This window comes from Artibeus jamaicensis, unplaced genomic scaffold, assembly GCF_021234435.1.
Source record: "Artibeus jamaicensis isolate MK-2021 breed Jamaican fruit bat unplaced genomic scaffold, CSHL_Jam_final contig_3109, whole genome shotgun sequence".
NCBI lineage: Eukaryota > Metazoa > Chordata > Mammalia > Chiroptera > Phyllostomidae > Artibeus > Artibeus jamaicensis.
Genome location: NW_026521716.1, coordinates 2,340,301 through 2,357,184, shown reverse-complemented (window position 1 = coordinate 2,357,184; position 16,884 = coordinate 2,340,301). Strand labels below are relative to the sequence as shown.

General features: G+C 63.7%; 1 protein-coding gene across 1 annotated transcript; it reads right to left on the bottom strand.

Moving 5' to 3' along the window:
- Positions 1-2,818: 2,818 nt before the first annotated feature.
- On the bottom strand, positions 2,819-16,683 carry LOC119041884 (tumor necrosis factor receptor superfamily member 1A-like). The gene is made up of 11 exons (XM_053662923.1): positions 16,590-16,683; positions 14,009-14,090; positions 12,740-12,865; positions 10,502-10,616; positions 9,063-9,136; positions 7,388-7,492; positions 7,074-7,112; positions 6,353-6,378; positions 5,270-5,524; positions 4,518-4,560; positions 2,819-3,750 (listed from the first exon to the last, which is right to left on the bottom strand). The coding sequence occupies exons 1-11, from the start codon at positions 16,626-16,628 to the stop codon at positions 3,443-3,445; spliced, it is 1,212 nt and encodes a 403-aa protein (XP_053518898.1). The 5' UTR covers positions 16,629-16,683; the 3' UTR covers positions 2,819-3,442.
- Between the last annotated feature and the right edge of the window lie 201 nt (positions 16,684-16,884).

The window sequence follows — 16,884 nt, the reverse complement described above, 5'->3', positions numbered from 1 at the left end:
CGCAGGGTGGGCTGCAGAAACCAAGGGGCCCCATGCCTACTGCGCCCACTCACCCTCCTGGCACTGGGCAGGCGGCAGGCACGTGGTCTACCGGTTGCAGTGGGCCAAGGAGGACCCAGGCTCGCACGGGCTGCACTCTGCACATGCAGGAGCCTGTGAAGGTGGGCCCACAGGAGTGATAGTGGGGCCCAGGGCACAGACCACAGCTGGTCCCTGGGGCCCCTGCCTGAGGAGGTGCCACAACCCCTGGCGGCCGGTCCCCAGCACAGCACTGACCCTTAGTACAGTCTCCTTGGGACCTTCTGGACTGATTCCCGGCTCCATGTGTCCCAGGGACTGGGGAGGCTCTTCCTGACATCCTGCAGCTCCGGGAAGAGGGGTGCTGAGGTGTCACCCCTGAGCCCACGCCCACCACTACCCCTAGGCCGCTCTGCTGCTTCCAGGACAGGGCGCACGCAGGGCAGCCCAGGTCGTACAGGAACTGGTGTCCGCCCCTTATAACCAGAGTTGATTTTTATCAAATAAAGGCCGGGCTACTTAAGAGAATATCTCCGCCCATTCCCGGAAGGGGCGGTTTTGGTTTTGCAACTACTGCTACGACAGCAACGGTGCCTGTCTCCTGTCCGTGCTACTGCCCCTGGTCTGCAAGCCATGGCTCCTTCCACCCACATCCCCGCCCCCAGGCCCTGAGGTGGCAGCCAGCGCTACTCCCCACCCCCACCCGGAGCTGATCGGAAAGGGGAACAGTGTTCTGTTCCTTGCACTTTCTGTACATTCAGGGACTCCGCCCGCCAGGCTCCACGGAGGCCCCTGCAAAACGTGGACAGTTTCCAGTCCCCCAAGAAAACTGGGGACCCACCTCAGGTCCCCCCACCAGCGTGACATGTACCAGGGCGAGCACCCCACGGACCGGTCTTGGGGACGCCGTGTTAGGAACCGGGCCACAGGATCCTAACACGGACCACAACTCGGCCTTGTGGCCCCGGCCTCTCCCGTAGGGAATCTGGGGTCCCGCAGAGTGGGACGCGGGGCCGCCCCTGAGCTGGGAGAATTCTCACCCTGAGTCTCTCGGACCCCAGTGCACTGGCGCAGGCCAGAGAGCACAACGTGGCCGGCCCCGCTCAGAACTCCCACGTGGCCCGGGATGTTGTCCAGCCCCGGGAGACACCAGCTCCGCTGTCGGGGTCTGCCCTCCGCGTGCGCCCCGCACCTACCTGCGCTCGGACAAGGAGCGGCGGCAAAGTCAGGACCGGGGAGCGCAGAGACGGGAGCCAGCCCCGCTCCGGAGCAGCGGCGCAGCTGGGTGCGGAGGTTTCACTTACTCCGCGGCCCATGTGGGTCCTCTGGGCCAGCCACCGGCGGCGGGAACCGCAGACCCGACCTGGGCGGGCTGCCCTGCTCAGGGCGCCTTTTGAACAAGTCCGCCGTTAGTGGACGACGCAATTACGGCGTTTCTTCTGCTCTAGCTTCTTCCCACTGAGTCACCAGGAGCCAAGCCAGGAAAAAGAAATGTCAGAAAAAGAGCGTTACCGATGGCCGAGGGACAGATCGTCCTAAGAGAGACGAACTCCGGTACTTTCCCGACTGTTGCGCTTCCCGACCGCGCCTGGTGGGGGAGGGGGCCCTCCCCGGGTTTGAGAAAACCCGGAACGACCCGGCCAAGGCCCCGCCCTTTCCTGACGCAGCGCTCGGCCCCGCCCCCAGCACGGGCTGTCACTCACTCTCCTCCAGTGGCTCCACCTCTGAGCGCTCACCCCGCTGCCCCCGGGTTGGAATCCTTCGATTTTCGGCTGAGAAAAACAGACGAATGCACAGACGGATGAACAGAACGGCTGTGTGTGTGCGCACGGACGCACGCACACACACATGCACTGGAACCCGTCACCACAGGAAGGAGGACCCCTGCCAACGAAGCACCGTGGACCCACGGGGCGGCGGGGGCAAGGGGGACGGGGCCTCCGTGAGGCACTCACACAGAGACGAACTCCCCGGGTGTCCCCATGTCACGTGGGCCCCAATCACCACCCAACATCGTGAGACGTCCCCTCTGACCCCTCCAGGGGTTTGGTCGTGTTCAGACCTTGCAGGGAGGCCTTTGGGTCGTTGTGAGTTCATTTCTGTGTCTGCTGTGATATCAGGGCCCAACTCCTCCTGGGCCTGGGGACATCCAGGGTCCCCACCACCACATACTAAGAAGCTGTCCTTGTCATACAGCATTTGGGGCTCAGGGTCTGTGTGTCTAAAAATGTCCCCGAGTCCATGAGCAGGAGAGTGACCACCACCACGTTTGTCTGCACCTGAGTGTCACTTGGTCACACAGAGGTGGCGCCCTGGCAGGCTGAGGACAGGAGCCTGAACGAGAGAAGCCACACACACAAGGTCACCTGTCACTGGATTCCGTGTCTGCGACACATCCCTCTGCCTCTCTGAAAACTGCCCCTCGGTGCCCCCCACCCTGGCATCTTCCCTGGTTCAGCGGTGACTTTCTGTGCAACCAGGGCACAGCCCCTCGCTCACTGTGAGTGATGCCAGACTGTGTCCTTTCCAACTGTGTTACAACCTGCGCACCCCTGGCCGCCGCTCTGCTCAGTCCATGCACCAGGTGCCCGCCATCTGCTCTCCCATCACTGCCACTGCTCGGGGCCCAGGTGGGTCGAGGAAAGCTCGTGGAGGGCGGCCCCCGACAGCAGCGGCCCCAGTTTTGGGGCCCTGCACCCACAAACCAAACTAGGTTCCTGTGACGCTCTGTGCACAATGTCACTTTCCAAGGACAACACACCCAAAGTTGTCCCCACAACAAGAATGACAGAAAACACGATTTAGAATATAAATTTTACTGGGTGAAAAAAGTTATACAAACATGTAAAAATGCTATGGAAGAGAAGTTTTACCACTTCAATAAAACTAGAAATATCACATATGCTTAAACATTTAGAGAACTGGACAAAGGCCTCTAATAGCTGGCATGTGACAATAACTGTCCCCATGCCCCACCCCAGCTGACCTAGTGACAGCTAGAGTAGCCGCTGGTTTGTCTGTTGTGAACTGACTTATAAGTGTCACCCAGGTATGGCACTCCCAAGTAGAAGCCCAGAGACAACGCAGTGCCTGGGAGAACAAGGAGTGAGCTACTGGGGTCACACAGATGACCAGCCAGCCCTCCTGGCCTGTGTCCGTGAGGAGGCCACGGCTCGTGGGCCCACTGAGTACACCCAGCGGGTCCTCCCTGAGCAGCTCAGGCCCCCGGAGTCCCCTGATGGCAGCCCGTGGGCCACATGGGCCGCAGGCAGAGGGCCCCCCAGAAGAAGCTTCCCGTAGAGGCTACTTGGACATGGAGGGGCTCCGTCCCATCTGGGATCTGTGAAGGCACCCACAGAAAGGGACCTGGGGGAGGCCAGACCCCAGGATGCCGCTAAGTCACAGCCGTTGCAAAAAAGGCTGACTAGTTCGGGGGCTCTGCATCCTTACTACCTAAGATATCCTCCGCAGCCAGCTTGTTTATAATATTTTCCAGACATTCCCGCAGTTGCATCTTACAGAGGGCTGCCATGAGCCTGAACGGGGTCGCCGCCCGCCCCAGCTTGCTCTGCCAGCGCAGCAGCATCCTGTGGTGCTGCTCCGGCAGGTTCCCCGGGTTCTCGTGCTCACAAATGACGATGTCGTTCTCCTCCAGCCCCGCCAACCTCATGAACATCCTCCAGTGACTTCTGGGAACCTCCTGCCCGAATTCGAAGTAGATCCTGTTCGTGGCTGAAAAGGAAAAGCAAGAAGGGAGACTTGGCCTTGTTCCTGGAAGGCAGGTGTGGCGTGAGCTGTGTGCTGTGAGCGTCCAGCTGGCAACCAGGACCCAGGGCAGGGAGAAGCTATGGGCGCCCAGGTTGCCCTCACAGGAGGGACCAGGCTCGGGGACAGGAGAACGCAGTAGGACGTGACCTGGCCGGGCTCCTGACGGGCCCGACGCTCTTTCACATGGAACCAGTGAGTCTGGCAGAAGGGCCTGGGGGCCAGAGGGTGGGAAGCCCCGGGGGTGATGTGTCCTCTGAGGTGGCCCCCTCCTGTGCAGCGGGACCAGAGGGGCTGTGGGGGCAGCAGGGAGAGGTCGGTATCCTCGCTGGGCTCCCTACTGCCCCACCTTTGGATGTCACGTGGCGGGTCCCCCTAAGCTCTCAGAGGACCAGAGTATAAGCAGCACCTGGCCCGTCACCTGAGCTGCAGGAGACCTGCACTCTCCTGTCCCAGACTGCAGCGCCGCAGCCCCCGGGACTCACCAGGCCAGGGTCACCCAGGCCTTCCCACCGGACACCCACATCCCTGCTCAAACTCGTGGATTAGCAGTAACTCGGGGCCACCTGCGTCTGCCCTGATGCGGGTGGTGAGTGTTGGGCCGAGAGTCTGATGCCCACAGGACGTCCCTGAGCTTCCTGCGGGCCCAGGGTCCCGCTTCCCAGGAGGAAGGACACTGGGTCTTGACCTCATCCCTGAACGGTCACTATAAAGGAAGACTTCAGGCAACTTACCCTCAGGGGACCCGTCCTTCAAAACGTACTTTTGTTTGTATTGCTGTGAAGAGAAGGGAATAAAATTGTTCCGGGAAGAGACACAGGGGCAGCTTCCTGACGGGGTCCCGCGGGAACAGAGCCTCCGGAGTTGGGGTGGGTGAGGCAGGCGGGTGGGAGCAGCTGTCCATTGTCAGCGTCTGGGCATGTGGCCTGGCCTCTCAGAAGGAGCAGAGCTCACAGCCCACCTGTCCCCTGGGTCACACTCCCCCAGGACACTGCCTGGGCCGGGGAAACAGTGGGGTTCCTGCTACCTGCCCTAGAGGGCGGGACTGGAACAGGAGAAGGATGTCACCTGGGAGTGGCCTATCTGGCTGGGGACACTACTGAGGGAGAGGACGCCTGTCCGTGGAAGGCCCGTGAGAAAGCAGTTCTCCAGTTCGGGGACACCCAGTGTGCTGGGTGCCAGGCAAGCTCTGCACCCCTCTGGGGCAGTCCCCCCTGCCCTCGGGAAGGTCCTCCACCCCGGGGCTACATAGGAAGTCTGCTCATCTTCTCAAGTCCTACTCAGGTGTCATGCCCTCACCACAGCCCCACGACAGAAGGACGACACAGTTAGTCTCAGCCAGGCACGGTCTTGTGGTCACCAGGGGAAGCTCGGAGAAGTAGTCAGGGAACGCAGGGTAGCACTGTGCACCCGCCCTGCACGCACACGGCCTGTGCGCCACACACGCAGGCGTCCCTGCCCTCACGCCCACCTAGACGCCCCTCACCTGCTCCAGGGCGTGGAGGGGGGCTGCAGCCCCAGCCTGGTCCGGGCCCCCGGGGGCTGAGGGAACCGGGGTCTGCAGCGCCTGCTCCGGGGAGGCCCCGCCTCCCGTGAGCACCACCTCCTGCAGCTCCGCCCCTCCCTCAGGGTCCTCAGAGGGCGCCCTGGCTGGGCCCTGGGGTTCCAGCAGTGGTGTGTTGTCCCCGCCGGCAGCTGGCTGGCCGGGCTCTGAGTCCGTGGGCAGGGTGCCTCCCTGTGACTGAAGAGCAAAGCTGTGACTTCTGGTGGCAGGGGCCTGCACCATGGCCCTGCCCAAACACTTCTCGGGAAATGCCACCTTGTGTGACAGGTCGGCCGGGGCCGTGTGGCAGCAGGGAAAGTACTTAGTGGGGTCAGGTGCAGGCTCCGCCCCCAACTCCGAGGAGCTTCCCACACAGCGGGGCTGTGGTTGGACCCAGCAAGACAGGTCTGCACCCGGATCCCTGGGACCTGGGAATGCGGCTTTTGCAGACTAGGGAGCCGTACTGGACGAGACTGGGCCCTGCGTTCAGTGCCCACCAAGGGTCATCAGGAGACAGACCCACAGGGAAGAGGTCGGTGCTGACCGATGGGTGCCCACGCCAAGGGGCACCCAGGACAGCTGGCCACCCGAGACGAGGTGAGTGCCAAGACGGGTAGGACCTGCCCCAGGGCCTCGGAGGAAGCCAGCCCCCCGCCCCCCCCCCACCGAACACCTGGATCAGACTTCCAGCCTCCACATCCGGGAGACCGTCAGTTCCGTGTCTTTTACCCCCAGTTGGGGAGCATGTTTCTGCAGCCCTGGGAAACCATACCAGCCCTGTGCCCTGTGCAGCCCTGTGTGTGCCCCGTGGTCTAGACCAGCAGAGCAGGGTCTTGCAGAGCGGGGTCTTCCCCAGCACAGTCGCTCCGGGCTCCAGTGGGGGGAGCAGACGCCATCCGAAAGGCTGAGCTGTGCACACCGGGCTGGGGGCCCGGGGCCTGGTCTGGTGCCTCATGCCCACCCTGGGTGTCCCCTCTGCCCTCATGGCCTAAAGCTGCCACTGAGAAACCCCCAGGTGGTGCTTACCGGGTCACCTGCGTCCCTGGACTCGTCTGAAATCAAATGGAAGAAAAGGAAATAAACACACGGCCACGCACCACACATGGACGCCTCGCTCAGCCACGGGGCCCAAGCAGGACGGTGGCCCCGCAGAAGGTGATGCTGCTGGGGTGCCGCCACCCGCCCCGAAAGGGCCCTGTCCCGGGGCAACAGGGCACCACACTCGTGGCCGTGGCGATGCTGATGTGAACCAAGGTGCCGCGTGGCAGTCGTGTGGAAACGTGACCAGCTCAGTTCTGGGCGACGCCCCCCTTGGCGACCACGAGCCCGCGCTCCGGGGTGCATGCCCCCTGCACCGTGCTGCTCCCGTGTGCTGGTTCTGCTTCCACCCGCGTTTGGGGGCAGCAGCTGGGGTGATGCTCGCGGTGGCCGCAGGCACGTGCTCGCCACGTGGGTGACTGCGTCGCCCCCTCCAGCCTGACCCCACCGCGGGCGGGTTTAGTTGCGTGCTGTGCGGGTGGGCCGTCCGGAGCAGCAGGCTGCACCCCACAGCCCCGGTGTGTGGTGGGCCCGCCCTCCAGGTGTGCGTGCTTCCTGTGATGTCTGCTCCACACAAAATCGCCCAAGAACGCCTGTCTCGGAGGCCTGTCCCTGCTGTCATGTGGCACGTGACTATGACTGACCTTCCCTGGACAAGGACTCGTGTGAGGCCAAAGCCTGGAGATCATAACAAATAAAATGGACTCACGTTTCAACCAATGGACCAGCACGTGGGGAAGCTGCACACCTGTGAACACAGGAGGTGTGAGTGTCTGTGGGGTGCCCACCTGCCCGGGTGGCAGCGGGGCCCTGCCTGCACCCGCTGCCCGGGGACTCGTGTGCAGCCCTGCGCCGGGTTGGGGACACGCAGCGCCCGGCTCCCCGCCCTGAGCACCGGCCCAGCACAGGGGCCGTGTTAGAACGTGAGCCCGGGCGTGTTTGCGGCGAAGACACCAGGTGGACAGCCGGGCCCAGGTCCTCAGCAGAAGCCCCTGGTGTGGTGGCAGGACAGCTTCACCTCACCTGGTCTCCTGCAGCAGACGACCGTGACGGCGACGGCGATGGTGACAAGGATGATGCTCACGGGCACTGCCACAGCCCAAACGTTGGAGGATCTGGGTAGGTCCCCTGGAAGGGGCAGAGAGTGCCACAGCCTCGTCAGCATGTCCCCTTGCTTGAGGGCAGTGCCACCGGACGGAGGACAGCGTCCTGTCTCCAGGGCCCAATGCTCTCCCAGGGGCCGGAGGAGGTGACTGTCTTCCCAGAGGGGTGGCCAAGGTCCTGGGGTCCCAGAGGACAGCCGTCCCGCCCAGAGCAAAGCCTGTTCAAGGTGGCCCAAGGGACAGGGCAGCATCCACACCCAGTGGGCAGCACTCAGGGGACCTGCTTTCCCCCCGGTAACATCACAGCTCCAACAGGGAGCAAGAGACACAGACACAGGGCAGCCCAGGCTCATTGGAGTGTGACATGCAGCCCCCGCTGGGACAGAAGGACACCTACGGCTCCCCAACGATGCCACTGATCTCCGCCCACTTGCCTTACTCTCCAGTTGGGCCCTAACTTCGGCTTTTTGGGGCATTAAAATGTTCTCTAGTGTCTGTGCGGTTTTGAGTCAATTTTTAGTGGAAGCCGACACCCCACGTCCGTGAGCAGCCCTGATGGCGCTGAGGAGAACGAGGCAGAGGCTCCAGCATGGCGACCGTCCCCGCCGTTCAGGGCGCGGAGCGCTCAGCCCTGTGCTGGGGATGCAGGGAGGCTCGCTGTTGCTCACGCAGTGCTGGGCCTCAGCGTGTGTGGGAGAACCGCGCCGAACCACGACCCTCCCTCACCCCGCAAAAACCCAGCTCCTGGAGCACTGGGGAAGGAAACCCAAAGGCTTCTGGCCGGTCACCTGACCCCCCTCGCGGACGTGCGCTGCTTCTGCACGGGGACTCCAACAGCGCTGACCACAGAGGACAGTGGGGACGGACGGCCCACCGGCTGAGAACAAAGGTGCCCGCCCTGGCAGGCGCAGGTCCAGAGCAGGGGCCCATGTCCTGAGCCTGCGTGCGGTCACCAGTGTTGAGGGCCCACAACGAAAACCGGAAGCTGTCCTGACGGGAACCCCAAGCCGACGGGAACCCCGAGCTGACGGGCAAACAGGCTGCAGTCCTGCACGGGCCCCACGCAAGCCCCAGGGGCCTTGGGCAGCCTGCTCACCTTTCCGCCCAGGACACAGGCCAGGGGATGCCCCAGGGGCATGCCTGAGTGCCTGCGAGGGCAGGGACCTGCCAGGGCCTCGGGGACGATGTGACAGAGACCCAGAGGCCGAGTGTGCAGGAACAGAGGCGCCCGCGGGCCTCCTGGAAACAGCTCCTCGGCCCCCCATGGTGACCCCCCCGAATGTGAGGCGGGACGGCAGTGGTGGGCAACCCTGTCTCCCCAGGGGGCAGAGCCCCACCTCAGGGGGCGAGGACGGGGAAGCCGCAGCTGGTCCCCAAGGGCTTTGTTTGTTTGCTGTAGCAGGGGACTTTGTCTTCGGCCCACTGCCCAGCTCTGTAAACGAAGTCTCGCCGGCACACAGCCAAGCACCCGGGCGCCTGCTGTCCCCGGGTTGGTGACTCCAGCGGCAGAGCCGAGGACCACAAGCATGGCCCACGAGGCCAAACCACGCACCTGTTTGCCCATCCGGAGCAGACAGGTGGCATGGGGTTCTTACCTGACTCTGGATTTCTCTTGGCACAAATGGTGTTCCGTGTGGCATTGCATGTCTCCAGGATGGGGCCATCACACCTGGGAGGACAGGGTGAAGAGACCCGAGTGTCACTTCCCTGCCCGGCCTCACTCTGGTCTCAGGATGGCCCCCAGCTCCAAGCCACCTGTGCCTGGCATTTCGCAGGTTATCTGGCCCACAGCGGTTTGGGGAGCGTGGGGCTAGGTGTTCTCTGATGTCTGGGGAAGAGCGCCCCCTGCCTGTTCCTGAACTTGGCTGTGCGTGGCTCTCGGATGGGGCCTTCTGTAGCAGTCTCTTACGGAGAGGGAGGTCAACCCCAAGATGAAGCCCACGGAGACGGGGACAGCAAGCGAGGCGAGAGGAGCCAGAGCCTTGATCTAACCAGACCTGCAGGCTGCCCTGACTTTGGACTTGTCAGGTACGAGAGCTGACAGTTCAATGAGGTCAGAGCTGTATAGATGAGCCCCCTCCCCAATGAGCCTCATAAAAGGGAGCTATTTTGCAAAAGGCGTTACCACTGCAATGTCCCCCGGAAGGGCCCCCCCATCCACGCCCACCAGGAAACTCAGAAGGAAACCGCATCAGGAAATGTGGACTTGTGGGCGAAACCACGCTACGAGGAGGTCGTACCAGAGAGGGCAGGCCTTCCTCAGAGACCCTGTCCCATAGGGAGGAGAACTGTGCACAGAGAGGTAGCAGAGCAGAGACGCCGACAGGTGCCGAAGGTGCTGGGCAGACAGGAGGAGAGGGCGCAGCCACTCGCCTACAAGTCAAGGAGCGCCGGCCACCACCCAAAGTCGCACAGGCAGGAAGCATTGTCCCCAGAGCCTTCCCAGGGGGTGTGGCCGGGTGACATCTGGATGTGGGACTTCCGGTCTCCAGAACTGCGAAAGGACCCATTTCTGTGTTGTTTAAAGCCAGCAGTGCTGATGCTCTATGACAGAGGCTGGGACAGAGGGAGTGACGGGCCATTCAGCTGTCCCGGGGCATGGTACTCACTGCTCTTCTCCATGCCCAGAGCTCCCTTCCTCCAGAACTTTCTATGGCTCCCATCTACTCTCCCTCAGGGCCTCTGCTCCAGAGTCCTGCCTACGATAGCCCCTGACGCCCTCAACCCTCAGGGAACCGTCACTGTCAGTGAGTTGCGACTGTCCCCAGCACTAGGGGGACTGAGGCCTCTAGCTCCACCTGCAGCCCTCCACATTGCCATGGGCCAGGTCACTGGGGGAGGAACAGGTTCCCCACTCGGGAGCAACTGAGCACGGGCCCAGGGTGGCCACAGGAGGAAACGGCCAGGCCATTTGTCTGACTGAACCCTCAGGGCCCGGACCTGGCAGGTGGTACCACTTCACAGATGGGAAACCCAAGGGGGCGGCTCCCTGCGTGTCCAGAGCACAGCAGTGGGCGGGGCCCCAAGGCGGCACCTGGAACAGCGGTAGCAGGTCTCCACGCAGTCCTCGGAGTCGCAGTAGAAGCTCCCCGTCTTGCACTGGCACCGCCGGTCGCTGTTCTGGGTGCAGTCGGAGACCATCTCCTGATCTGCTCGGTGGGAGGCTGGGGGTCAGTCACCAGGGGTGGGGCCCTGTCCCCTCCCACGCCGGCCACCTCCGGCCACTCAGTCGCAGGCATCGGACCTGCTCCCTCCCCTCGTTCTCGTACTCAGAGAGGACCAGGGAACGACCAGACCTCAGTCCCTGCAATCGGGGCGTCTGTGCAGGGGCTGCAGCCCACTCCACAGAAACACCCCCAGTGTGCTCCTTCCACAGTCTGTCCCCAAAGGAAAGGTGAGCGTCACTGGGTGCTCCTGCCAGGAGCCCACCCGGGAGGACAGAGCACAGAGAACCCCTCCCACTGCCACCTGCTGGCGGAGCCCTGCGGTCCCTCGGAGGGCGCCCTGTGCGAGCCCCTGGGCCCTGCAGCCTCCCTGGGGCGGACCCCTTTGTGGAGGGGGGCAGGTTTCAAAACCGCCGGCCCAAGCAGCCCAGCCTTCCCTTCCCACCCACTGAAATAGTATGACTATCCGTGAGCTAGATATGAGTCACGTGGGACCACCATGTCCACTGGAGACCAAACGGTCACCTACACGCAGAAGTCCCCGGATCCCACAGCTCCAGGTCAGTGCTTTGCCCACCAACCCCGTGCTCAGCGTGGACTGGACGGACGTGCCGTGCACACTGCTCTGGGGCGCACTCCTGTGTGGGGGCGCAGTCTCACTGCGGGGCAGAGTGCGAGGCCACGCGGGGCTTTACGCCCACTGCTCTGTCCGTGCTCAGGGGTGGCTCCTGGTGATGCCACTGCACACTGTCCCCAGCCGTCAGCACACACGGGGAAGAGGGGCCAGGTCCAGCCCAAGCTGCCAGTCGAAGTCTGGCCCTGACGCTGCACCCCCCACCCCTGCCTGAGCCCTCAATGCCCCACGACACGCGGCATGAACTCCTGGGACGGGGCTGCCATCGGGCACAGAAGGGCACAGGTCTTCCCGTGCCAGGGTGTCGGAACGCCCACTGATCTTCTGGATCCACGGAAACCCGCTTACGCCTGTTCCGGGGCGGCCGACAGGCTCCCCTGTGCGTCCTGGGTCTAAATCCCTGTGTTGTCCCCAGGGTAACAACGCTCTTCATGTCACGATGAACCTGTCACCCGTGGGCGCCTTTGAGACGGGAGTTGTCAGTTGGAACACAGCCGCACTGCCCGCCTCTCTCTGGCCGTTGGCCTTTTCACGGCCGTTGACCTTTTCACGGCCGACACGCAGAGGTTCTCACGCCCTGCGCCCACAGGCACCCTTTCTCTCTCCTGCTCGAGTCCTCCTTGCCGCTTGCGGCCCTGATGCGGCAGCAGGTGTTCAGTGGGTGGTGACACGGGGCAGTGGCACTCTCTGTCGGGCCCTGGGATGTTTCCCGGGGGGGAGAGGCAGCGATCCACCCCAGCAGCATCTGAGGGTCTGGCTGTGGGGGCGCGCTCACCAGGCCACACCCTGTGGCCCGTCTGTGGGGCGCTGTGCTCTGGCCCCGTGGCTGTGCCGTGCACCCCAGTGGGACGGCGAGCCCAGCTCCGCTCCCTGTCTGCGCAGACCCAACGGGTGGGAGAGCCAGGAGCCAGCTGGGCCTCGCGGTCATCGGCATGTCTGGGTTCACGAAAGCCCTGCTGGGGTTTCTGAAAAGGAAAAACTGCTTGTGTGGGGGAGCGCGGCAGGGCTGACCGGTGCCCCCGAAGCGGGTGGGGACGCCGACCTCTGACCCTCTCCGTGAAGAACCAGACTCTTCCTCCTTAGCTTTGTGCCCAGGGCTCCGCACACTGGGGCGTCCTTAGAGGTTTGTTCCAGAAGCACTTCGCACACCCTTTGCTAGATTCTTCTCCAAGTGCCTCATCTTTGTCCTTGCCGATGCGAACGGTGCCTTTCTTCCAAAGTCACATTTTTAAAGATGCTCTGCTGCTGGCGTGCAGAACCTGGTGCGTGTCCCTCTCTCGGACCGCGAATCCCTGGGACCTCAGGTGGGTCCTTTCACCACAGACTCCGTGTCATCGTGGCAGACACGTGTCCTGGACACCCCGTCACCCTGCTCACCTGTGACACCTGCCCTTGGGGTCATTCCTACCAGCCGGTCCAAGCGGGGTGGGCTGCAAAAACCAAGGGACCCCTGTGCCTCACTGCGCCCACTCACCATCCCGGCACTCGGCACAGGACAGGCACCTGGTCTCCCGGTTGCGGTGGGCGGTGAAGGAGCCCGGCTCGCACGGGCTGCACTCCGTGACGCGGTCCACATCGCAGTGTCTGCTGACGTAGGAGCCTGAGGGAGGGGTGGGACAGAGGAGAGGTGGGGCCAGGGCACAGACCACACCTGGTCCCTGCGGCCCCTGCCTGAGGAGGTGCCACAGCGCCTGGCGGCCGGTCCCCAGCACAGCACCGACCCTCAGTCCAGTCTCCTTGGGACCTTCTGGACTGATTCCCGGCTCCACGTGTCCCAGGGACTGGGGACCTGACTACCCTCGGCCCTTCTCGAGATGCTGCGGCTGTGGGAAGAGGGGTGCCGAGTGTGCACCCCGGAGCCCCCCAGTGCCCGGGGCTGCTCCGCAGCATCTGGGCTGGTGCCCAGGAAAGCCCTGGTCATCATCCAGAAACGGGCCTCTGCCGCGGGCGCAGACCGCGCACTGTACATGCACACGGTGCAACACGCCGAGAGCTCAGGTGGTGTCACGCTGGACCGTTGTTCGTTCCTGAATGTGGCGCGTGCAGGTGCGTGTGACTCAGGTGTGCAGGTGAGTGAGCAAGCGTGTTGGTGCACGTGTGGGGTGTATCCACAGGTGTGAGCGGTCTGGGAGTGGGGTCAGTGCCTGAGCTGGGAGCCCCATGAAGTCTCAGGATGTGGCTGAATGGAGGTGCGAGTGAGGGTGGGGGGCAGGGTCAGGGGTGATGGCGCACTGTGGGGCCGACCCCGTCAGGGAGGAGACCCTGGAAGGCAGGGTCCCGGACCACGTGCAGTCACAGGGTTGCTGATGTAGGGGCCTTGGCCTGACCAGGTCCCCCAGAGGGCCCAGGTGCCTGGTGGAGATGGGCCCCAAGGGGCGTGGTTGGAGGGTAGGCCAAGCAGGCCCTGGGGCCCGGTGGCTCCAGCTGCTGGCCAGGGGGCAGCGGTGGCCGCCTCCCCGTCCTCAGGAGTCTGCACCAGCACCTGAAGGGGCTGGGCTCGCACCCCCATGGGCTCGCACCCCACGCCTGCCCTACAGGTGCAGTGAATGTGCCTTGCCCACCTCAAAGGAAGCACAGGCGCCCTCTGGACCCTGGGAGCATGAAGAGGGTGCCGGGTCGGGGGTGGGTACCTGCCGGGGAAAGGCCCACCCACAAGGCACACCCGCAGCTCTGATCTGGGGGCTAAATGCCCCCGGCCCCGGGGTCAGGCAGCCAAGGCGTGGGGGCCCGTCCTGACACTCACCGGCCGGGCAGAAGTCGCAGCAGAGGCCATGCAGCTCATACTGGTCAGATTCACAGGGTCTCTCACGGGGCACCACGGCCACCTGTGGTGATGATGGGAAACTGGCTTCACCCACCGAGGCCTCTGCTCCCCACAGATGCCCGCGCCCTCCGAGTGGACACGTGTGAGTGGGGGTGGACGGCCATCGGCCCAGCACTGCGCCCCTCGCCTGGGGGCTTTGGTGGGGCCACAGCCAGGAGGGTGTCCTCTGTGTCAATGGGGCCAGCTGTTGTAAACGACACTTTATGGGAACGGGTGGGGGGCCAGGGTGTGCACCTAGGGGGCAGCGTCAGGCCGCAGGCAGGCCCGTGTTCTGCCTCTATTTAAAATACGTCTAAGTTTTCCAAGCCCTGGCTGGTGTAGCTCAGTGGATTGAGCGCGGGCCTGTGAACTAGACAATCGCGGTTCGATTCCCAGTCAGGGCACATACCGGGGTTGCAGGCCGGTTCCCTGCAGGCCAGTTCCCAGCAGGGGATGCATGAAAGGCAACCATACATTGATGTTTCTCTCCCTCTCTCCTTCCCTTCCCCTCTAAAGATAAATAAATGAAATCTTTAAAAAAATACGTCTAAGTTTTCCATCATGCTTCCTTTTTTTTGCATGAATTTTTCATTTAAAAATACTGCATCAAAATATCTTTATTTTGTTGAATCTACTGGGGTTACATTGGTTAATAAGGTTGTACCAGTTTCTGGTATATAGTTCTAAGTACTGCTTCCAAATACTATTTCTCTTGTCTGCTGAGTTCTCAGGGTGCCCCTGTAACTTTCACACCAGACGTGAGCACCCAGTGCACCTCCCACAGCCACTCCCTTGCAGATGACCAAGCGACCCCCACCTTCCCACCCACCGCCAACCTCGCCCCGCCTTCCCAGGGGCTCACCCAGCGGAGTCTCCCTCCTCCCCAAAAGCCCCTGTTCTCCACACACCCCCAGCCCCTCTGGCTGAGCGGTCCCTGCCAGTCCCCGCCCTCCTGTCCTAGGAGGGCCCCAAAGGCTCGCCCACCCATCCCCCAGTGCCCTGTGGGAATCGCAGCCCCTGGCACTTGTGGAGCCCTGGGAGGCCCCGCTGAGGAGGCCCCGGGGAGCCTGGAGGAAGCTGAGGACAGGAGTGACCGAGATCCTGCCACCTCCGCCGGCCGGCCCTCCCCCATGGAGTAGAGGGGTGCGTGAAGCCAGGAAGAGTCACAGGCCACCACAGCCTGCTGTGGAAAGGCACAGCGCAGGGGACCTGGCTCAGGGGTTCCAGGGGCTGCCCAGTGTGACGGACAGGACAGAGGCGTGTGCCCTGTGCCCCTGTCCGGCGGGCTGCTGGGCTGAATCCAGAAGGGGCAGCAGGTGGAGGTCAGGACAGGAAGAGGCCGGGTCTCACTGACAACACCCAGGGGCTGGGTGCGCGCCGGCCGGGCTCACTACACACAGGTGCTTGGAAGCTGCTGCCACAGGGCGGAGGCGGCTGCTGGGCTGGGGCTGGGCTGGGGCTGGGGCTGGGGCTGGGGCTGGGGCTGGGCTGGGGCTGGGCTGGGGGCAGACTGGCTTGTCAGGGCCCCTCTGCAAGGTCAGAGGGGAGAGACCTGACTGGAGCAGGACATCATCTCCGAGTTGCGGGTTGGGCCTCGTCCCATAATCCACACCCACAGCTTGAAGGTTTGATTCCCGGTTGGGGCCGGGGTTGCCGACCGGGTCCTTGGTTGGGGGCGAGGGTCACATTGTCCTTTTTCTCCCTCCCTTAGCCTCTCTCTCTCTCAAAAAAAAAAACAAAACAAAAGAAAAACAAAAAAAACTAAACCACCTACTGTGGTGGTCACCTACTGTGACCCTGTAATTGTGGAAACCGTGACACTCCAAACAGGGTAGCTGCAGGCAACCGTTTTTTCAGGTAGATGGTTAAAAACGCCCAAGCAGATTTTTTGAAAATAAAAGACACTCCTTATTAAAATAAAAATCTCCGCCCCACCTGCGGACGGTGTGGGTTTGGCTGGGGAATTCCTCCCCTTCCCCGTGAAACCAACACCCGCCAGCACCCCAAGTTCTGCCCGCAGCGCCGGACCGCCGCACCGGCAGGGAGTCCGCCCGCTGCGTCCACGGAGGCCTGGGCGGAAGGTGGACAGTCTCCATTCCCCGCGGAAAACGGGGAGCCACCTCGAGCCGCCCTGCGCCCCCGTGACCTGTACCAGGGCGCGCACCCCGGGATGCGGGGCGACGCAGCCCAGAGCACTCTGCACTCTGCACTCTGCCCGGGGAGGCGATCTCGGCCCCCGGGGCCGGGGCCCGTTACCGCCCGGGACTGGCTAGGAAGCCGGCCTCGAGCGAAGCTGGCCGGAGCTCGCCTCCTGTCCGCCCCTCGCCCATGGAGAAACCGGTCCCCGGCGCCGAAAAGGCGGAAGACCACTGCCCGAGTCCCCGGAGGCCGCCCGGCTGGCGCTCGTCCCGGCGGCCGGGACCCGGCAGGACTGGGAAGGCGGGGGTCGGGACCCCCGCCCCGGGCACGGAGTCTCCTCAGCTTCGCCGGGGGTCGCCCCCGGGGCCACAAAGCTACTCACCGCGGCCGTGAGCAGCAGGATCCGCAGCCACCAGGACATCGCGGAAAAATGGCGGACGCGCCCGGGTGGCCTGACGGGGCGGGGCCCGCGGGCATCGGGGGGCGGGCCCTGCGGCTCCGGCGGCTCTGAGCTGGTCCGCGGGGCGAACGCGTGGGCGGGGTCCCATAAGTTTAGTCGGGACGGTGACAATTGTCTTAAACTGGATTCGCGGGCAGCGTGCGCGCCCAGAGCGGGTTCCTCCCGGGTCGGGCGCGTTCCGGAGACGAGCAGTGGGTGCTTCCCTCCCTCCCCGTCT